General features: G+C 39.5%; 1 protein-coding gene across 1 annotated transcript; it reads left to right on the plus strand.

Moving 5' to 3' along the window:
• Positions 1-7,450: 7,450 nt before the first annotated feature.
• LOC140161814 (uncharacterized) lies at positions 7,451-8,035 on the plus strand. The gene has a single exon (XM_072185112.1). It carries the CDS (start codon positions 7,451-7,453, stop codon positions 8,033-8,035), a length of 585 nt encoding a protein of 194 aa, XP_072041213.1.
• Positions 8,036-8,733: the final 698 nt, after the last annotated feature.

The raw sequence follows: 8,733 nt of genomic DNA on the forward strand, positions 1-8,733 counted from the left end.
TTTTTCTTTGATTTATATTGCCAGGGGAAGGAGAGGAGGAACTAAAGGCCCATTCAGTGATTTTTTGATTTTTTTTCATCCCGACGATCGTAAAAATCATCAAAATTCAGATTTTGGATATTAGATGCGGAACTCAGTCTTCAATGATAGTCAGTAATTTTTATATTTTGGACATTATTATGACTATCATTTGACGACTGAGTTCTTATGATCCGAGGAGCAGTTTCAGACAATTGCTTGGGATTATTGGGACAGAGGTTATCTTTTGAATTCTTTCATGACCACACAAGCATAGTCAAACCTGTCAAGGACACTCGGCGTGAATTGAAAGACCATGTCACTCGCCACAAAAGAATGTCAAAGGTCATAAAACACCAATTTGGTGTCTTCTGCTATCTAAAGGCGTATGACTGATTTTGTACCTTTCGTCATTGTCATAGATGTGCTAACATAGCTTGCCAGTGCAGGAGAAAGGCGCAGGATTGGTTGTTTTAGTAAATTTCCTATACTTAAGGTATAGGGAAATTTTACATTTCGCCACATATATAAATTGTACAAATAGCACAAATAGCTAGAAGTAAATGCAAAAGACAAGGGTTCAAAGGGCTTTAACGTACTGGCCATATAAGCAATTTTGAACTTAGATTATTTTTCTCATATCCTAGTTGCTTCCAATGATCGCTATTTGTGCAATTTGTGCAATTGGTGGAAAGGGCTTTAACGTGCCGACTATATAAGCAATTATGACATTGATCGCCAAGTCCCTTCTAGCCGTCAGCAATTTGTGCAATTTATGCAATTTTGAACTTAGATTATTTTTCTCATATCCTAGTTGCTTCCAATGATCGCTATTTGTGCAATTTGTGCAATTGGTGGAAAGGGCTTTAACGTGCCGACTATATAAGCAATTATGACATTGATCGCCAAGTCCCTTCTAGCCGTCAGCAATTTGTGCAATTTATGCAATTTTGAACTTAGATTATTTTTCTCATATTCTAGTTGCTTCCAATGATCGCTATTTGTGCAATTTGTGCAATTGGTGGAAAGGGCTTTAACGTGCCGACTATATAAGCAATTATGACATTGATCGCCAAGTCCCTTCTAGCCGTCAGCAATTTGTGCAATTTATGCAATTTTGAACTTAGATTATTTTTCTCATATCCTAGTTGCTTCCAATGATCGCTATTTGTGCAATTTGTGCAATTGGTGGAAAGGGCTTTAACGTGCCGACTATATAAGCAATTATGACATTGATCGCCAAGTCCTTTCTAGCCGTCAGCAATTTGTGCAATTTATGCAATTTTGAACTTAGATTATTTTTCTCATATCCTAGTTGCTTCCAATGATCGCTATTTGTGCAATTTGTGCAATTGGTGGAAAGGGCTTTAACGTGCCGACTATATAAGCAATTATGACATTGATCGCCAAGTCCTTCTAGCCGTCAGCAATTTGTGCAATTTATGCAATTTTGAACTTAGATTATTTTTCTCATATCCTAGTTGCTTCCAATGATCGCTATTTGTGCAATTTGTGCAATTGATGGAAAGGGCTTTAACGTGCCGACTATATAAGCAATTATGACATTGATCGCCAAGTCCCTTCTAGCCGTCAGCAATTTGTGCAATTTATGCAATTTTGAACTTAGATTATTTTTCTCATATCCTAGTTGCTTCCAATGATCGCTATTTGTGCAATTTGTGCAATTGGTGGAAAGGGCTTTAACGTGCCGACTATATAAGCAATTATGACATTGATCGCCAAGTCCCTTCTAGCCGTCAGCAATTTGTGCAATTTATGCAATTTTGAACTTAGATTATTTTTCTCATATCCTAGTTGCTTCCAATGATCGCTATTTGTGCAATTTGTGCAATTGGTGGAAAGGGCTTTAACGTGCCGACTATATAAGCAATTATGACATTGATCGCCAAGTCCCTTCTAGCCGTCAGCAATTTGTGCGATTTATGCAATTTTGAACTTAGATTATTTTTCTCATATCCTAGTTGCTTCCAATGATCGCTATTTGTGCAATTGGTGGAAAGGGCTTTAACGTGCCGACTATATAAGCAATTATGACATTGATCGCCAAGTCCCTTCTAGCCGTCAGCAATTTGTGCAATTTATGCAATTTTGAACTTAGATTATTTTTCTCATATCCTAGTTGCTTCCAATGATCGCTATTTGTGCAATTTGTGCAATTGGTGGAAAGGGCTTTAACGTGCCGACTATATAAGCAATTATGACATTGATCGCCAAGTCCCTTCTAGCCGTCAGCAATTTGTGCGATTTATGCAATTTTGAACTTCTCGCCGGCAGGACTTGCCGTAAAAATCTTAACTCGCCGGCGGGACTTGCCGTATGATGCTTAGGATGATGATGATGAGGATGACAAGATGCCGATGCCTCAAATTAAGCATGACTCGGATGATTGGATATAATGCAACCCATTCTCATTCTTATTTTGTACATATGATACAAATGGTCAAAGCAGTTAAAATGTATATATGATACAAATTAGACCATGCGCAAGAATGGATGCGCAGTAGTCAAGGATCATCATCATCATCATCATCATCAAATTATACGGCAGTAAATAGCGCCCTCTGTTGATCAAAATTCACTTTAGTAAGTACTTTTTAAGAGAGTTAATTAATATTTGAGTTAATAAGTAACACTATAAAATGTAAAAAGCAGAATTTTGTTAATTTAAAAACTGAAATGAGATATGGGGCTGGCTGGGGGTGGCTACGGGGCGTTAGCTCAAGGACAATATTGTTCAAGGTTGCGCCGCAGGCCTATAAAGAAACAATGTTGCTCCCAATACAATAGCAAACAAGCTTAAACTGTAAATTAGCCACCGATAGAGGGCAGGGCCTGAAGAATGAGGGAAATTACGGGGTAAAAATGTAAAATAAGTAGAAAGTGTGAAATGGGTGACGGCTGTCTCTAAGTATGGATATGGGTGACGGGCTGTCGATAACAGCATCTCATTTTCGCTATCGACAGCCCGTCACCTAGTAGAGACAGCCCGTCACCCTTAAGGTTACCCTAACCCTAATCCTAATCCCCTTACCCTATCCCTAATCCTAACCCTAACCCTAATCCTAACCCTAATCCTAATCCTAACCCCTACCCACTAACCATAACCCTAACCTCCCAACCCTAACCCTAACCCTAACCCTAACCCTAACCTAACCCCTAACCCTAACCCTAACCCTAACCCTAACCCTAACCCTAACCCTAACCCTAACCCTAACCCTAACCCTAACCCTAACCCTAACCCTAACCCTAACCCTCTAACCCTAACCCTAACCCACTAATCCTAACCCACTATCCCTAACCCTAACCTTAATGTAACATTGACCAACAGTAACCTTAATGTATAAAATTGGCCAACAGCACCATTAATGTAACACAGAGGGCGCTAATTACTGCGGTGCTAAATATACAAAATAAGCATCATCATCACTTCAGTGAAATGCGCAGAAGTCGGATTTTTCTTAAAATGTAATATATTTACATTTTAATCTTTCTATTGCGCATTCCTTAAAATGTATCATATAAACAAAATTAGGTGTTCACGATTTGTAACATATATACAATTTAGCTAGAGAATGTCTTGCAACCATGATGATGCATAGGATGATGATGACTCCGATATGATGCATAGATGATGATGACTCCGATGATTACGCTATTAGCTGGAATAAGGGCTAAATCAACCGGGATATTTTGTGTATTAGCATTCCCCCCAACCAAGCCTAAACATAATGACAAAATGAATGAAGGTGTCATTTTATTAGCGATATTGAAATTAGGGGAGCCCCGAAAAGTTGAGTGTTACCGTAGTTACTGCGGTTTTCGGACTTGTTTTTTCTTTCTAAACATTCTCGTACGTATCATTCTTCCATAAATTTTCTCGGTTTGTAATAAGGCGGTTCTCGAAAGCAATGGGACAGCGCTATTTTGGGAGTCTAATTACCCAGGAATAAGGGCTAAATCAACCGTGAAATTTTGTTGATGACGATGCATCGCATGATATAGACTTGGATTATCATGATGACCATGATGATGATAAGACGGCGATGCCTCAGATTCAGTACATAATATCATCACACTGCCGACGTAGCTTTTGACTATAATGATGATGCCTAGGATGATGATGACTCCGATAAGATGCCTAGGATGATGATGACTCCGATAATGATGAATATGATGAATATGATGATGATGATGATGTTGACGACGATGATGATGATAATGATGATGATGATGATGATGATGATTAAGGCAGCCCCGAAAAGTTTAGTGTTAGTGTTAGGGCGGTTTTCGGACTTGTTTTTTCTTTCTAAACATCCTCGTACGTATCATTCTTCCTTAAATTTTCTCGGTTTGTAAAAAGGCGGTTCTCGAAAGCAATGGGACAGATTCAGGATGATGAATTGTACCGTATATAATATCATCACACTGCCGACGCAGCTTTTGACTATAATGATGATGCCTAGGATGATGATGACTCCGATATGATACCGAGGATGATGATGACTCCGATGATGATGATGATGATGACTCCGATGATGATGACTCCGATGATGATGATGACTCCGATGATGATGATGATGATGATGATGATGATGATGATGACGACGATGATGATGAGGATGATGATGATGAGGAGGAGGAGGATGAGGATGAGGATGATGATGATGATGATGATGATGACGATGATGAGGATGAGGATGAGGAGGAGGAGGAGGAGGAGGAGGAGGATATGAAAGCGGTTCTCGAAAGAAATGGCGCCGCGCGAGCCCGGAAAAGTTGAGTCTTAAATTTTCTTTCCACCAATTGCACAAATTGCACAAATAGCACTTACTGGAAGCAACTCAGATATTGTCCTCATTGCTTTTATAAATTGCATAAATTGCAACACCTGTGGCTATTTCTACAATTTGTAAAAATTGCTTACGTGCATGGCTATTTGTACAAATTGCACACTTTCTTGCAACTGTAGGCAATTTGTGCAATTGACTGACATAAATGGCACAAATTGCAACACCTGTGGCTATTTATGCAATTTGTAAAAATTGCTTACATACGTTGCTATTTGTGCTATTTGTACAAATTGCACACTTTCCTGCAACTGTAGGATATTCGTGCAATTTACTGACATAAATTCCACAAATTGCAACACCTGTGGCTATTTATGCAATTTGTGAAAATTGCTTAAGCAACTGGCTATTTGTGCAATTTGTGCTATTTATACAAATTGCACACTTTCTTGCAATTGAAGGCTATTTGTGCAATGACCAATCCTGCGCCTTTATGCAGTGCAGTGGTTCAGCCGAAAGCCGTGTGTCTAAGACAAAAAATAATGCATTTACGTGAGTCTGTAATTTATATACCGGTACTGACAGTATATAAATTAGCTACATGTATTTGAATGGGGCTTCAACTTCGTCAATACTGTCGTTTTCCTGTTTTGTTTTTTTGCCATTTGTTTTTCATTAAAAAATTTATAAACGTAACAATTTGATTTTTTTTTTCACTTTCGCTGGGATCACTGCATGGGTCTTTGTAGCGCGGATTATTCAAAACTTGTTTTTACCTACTGCTATATAGTATTAATCCGATTATTACATAACTTTGCCAGCTTATTCAAGACATAGGTTATGTAAGGGATAAACTGTACATGGGTATAGAGGCCCTGCATGCTTTTATCGATTGGCTCCAAACAAAGGATTTGAACCGGTGTCCTTCACCGTAATCACGGCGCAGTAGCCAACAGTCCATTCAATCAAATGTTGGCAGTGTGCGAGACGAACGATGTATAAATCTAGAGGTCACATCATCACTTATCATGCTTATTGTTGTCCAATGCATATACTGTGTGTATTGTTCCCGGGAATTGTCAATGCAGTCAAGCAAACAGGTATTATGTTTTGAAAAGGATGCTATAGTATATTCACAGGGGTGTCTTGAATGGCCAATCATATGGGACATAATCAAATTGCAGTGACTGCTTCCTTTGTTACCACATGTCAGTCATCTTGTGATTATTGGACCATGTAACCTGCAAAAAACGAGACAAAGTGCTGGCCCTATGATTCTTCATATCCCCTCCTCCACCCTCATCCCCTACCAAGACCTCTCACAGAAGAACTGCCCCCTTCAGTACGCCACTGTTTATGACATTCTCAGTCCTTCTTAAAATAAAATAAAATAAAATGTCAATTTGTGAAACAACTTTTATATAGGCCTATACCGGTATACTTATTATATGTTACATGTATAGGCCTACGTAGCTATTACCATTATACAATATACAGACATGCAGACATGGCAGCCTTGATGTATAATCATCAGCAAGCGCATTCAATTTATTTAAATGAAGCACCTAATGTCAGTGGGGTGACAACGAACTATACATCAGCGGCTAATGTGTGCCTTTTGTGCTTACGGCTACTCAATCACACCCTTGTGTGTTATGCTAACAAAAGGTACTTTTCGTTAAAGTAACCGCTTTCACGCGACTTTCATTTGATCACTTATTGACAGTAGCATGCTAGGCAAAGCGTTAATACACTGTCGGGTCAGCTTACCGATTTAATGGCGGAAGCCCTTTGTCCCAAACAAAAGGTACCTTTCGATGAATATCTTGTCAGATTTCAAATCGGCACAAGGTTTCAATGCGTTACGTAATCTATTTCATCTCCATCTTTATAATAGCTCCATGTTCATATTCCTCATTCAAAACAATTCAATGCATGACCTCGGAGTTACCTGCATGACTTTCGCGGGTTATTTTGAAACAGTTACGGTTGCACATTCAGGTACTTCTTTTGAAAGTTCTAAACAAGGTATAGCCAGCAGCAAGTTGTAGATGGTATAGGCCTAAATATAAGAAAACGTTTAGGGTTCGAATCAGGTGAAAAATACATCAAATGAGCACGAAACTTCACATTATGTTCAGAAAGGTGTCTTCTTAGCATGATTCGAAAGGAGTATGGAAATTCCAAAGGGAAGCTGGTGATTTAATTTGTAACTCGAGATCTACTTGTTCAATTTTTTAACCGTTTTACAGAGGGTATGATAGAGGTATTTCTGGCAACTCTGCCAAATTACAGCTCAGTAGGTTACGTTTTTTTCCTGATCTTATTAATCTGAATATTTTGTGCCATTCTTGAGCAGTGCTGAACTCAGCCACTGGCAATTAAGCGCACTGTGGCGATGGACCAATTTTGACTCGCACTTACAGGAAAATGAAATAAGTTATGTTGCTGTAATTTGCACCTGATTCCAACCCTAAACGTTTTCTTATATTTAGGCCTATACCATCTACAACTTGCTGCTGGCTATACCTTGTTCCAGCCCACAACTTTCTGATCGTTATGGTCGTGTTGGCAAGGAATACTACAACTTTCCATATCATGAAACCACCAACAGAAATGGTGAAATGCTTCACAACCTAGCCCTGGAAAAAGATCTTGTTATCACAAATGTTTGTTTTAAGAAGAAGGAACCCCGACTCTGGACGTGTAGCTTACCATCTGGATTTAAGGTACAGATAGATTACATCCTGGTACGCAGAAAGTGGAGAAATAGTGTTACCAACTCCTGTGCCTACAACTCCTTTGCTAGCATAGGGTCAGACCACCGCATAGTGACAGCCAAAATACGCCTTAGTCTAAGAGCTAGTGGTAAAACTCCACCAAGGAAAGTTAAGTATGACTGGAGACAACTAGTACATGACGATGAGCTTCAGGAGCGCTACACTATTAAGGTGCAGAACCAATTCAGTGCACTAAGGAAGAACTGTGATGATAATGTTACAGCAGTGTATGAATGCTTTATCCAGGCCAACAAAGATATTGCGGAGGAGCTAATTCCAAAAGCTATGAAGCGCCCTAAGGATGCAATCTGGCATGATCCCAGGATTGAAGAAGCGAGGAGAGAACTATACAGCAAGCGCAACTTGTGGACAGCCAAGAAGTTTCAAGCATGTCAAGATCAGAACTGCAGTCTAAGAAGAATCATCTGAGAAAGGTTTATGAAGAGGCAAATGAACAAATCCTTAAAAGAAAGATCAAGGAGGTGGAGAATTGTAACATCAACTGCCACCATAAGCCAGCCTGGGACCTCATCAATGAAGTTAGTGGGCGTAAATCTGCTAAAAAGGTCAAATAAAAGGGGACACGCAAGGCGAAAGACTGAATGCTTGGTTCCAACACTTCCAGCAACTACTTGGAGACCCACCAGATGTAACCGATGAGTATGAAGCCATAGATCAAGCATACGAAGAGTTCAACATGCGAACTGATGCTTTTGATCAGGTTGAATATGACACTGCCAAAAAAGACATTTCAGAAGGGAAAAGCACCGGTGAGGATGGGATTCCACCTGAAGTCCTAAAACGCTGCAACCTTGATGACATAGTCCTCAACTTCTGCAATGAGGCATTGATGAATGGAAAGAAACCTGACCAGTGGTCAATTCTCAACCTCATACCAATCCCCAAAAGTGGAGATTTAAGAGAAGGGAAGAACTACAGGGGAATATGTTTGTCATCCATCGTAGCAAAAACATTCAACAGGCTGCTACTCAATAGGATTCGCCCTTACCTTGACCCGGTCCTGAGATTCAACCAAAATGGTTTTCGACCTGGGAGATCTACGGTGTCACAAATACTTGCTCTAAGGAGGATAATTGAGGAAGTCAAGAACAACAATCTCAATGCAG

Source organism: Amphiura filiformis, chromosome 10 (genome assembly GCF_039555335.1).
Source record: "Amphiura filiformis chromosome 10, Afil_fr2py, whole genome shotgun sequence".
Taxonomy (NCBI): Eukaryota; Metazoa; Echinodermata; class Ophiuroidea; order Amphilepidida; family Amphiuridae; genus Amphiura; species Amphiura filiformis.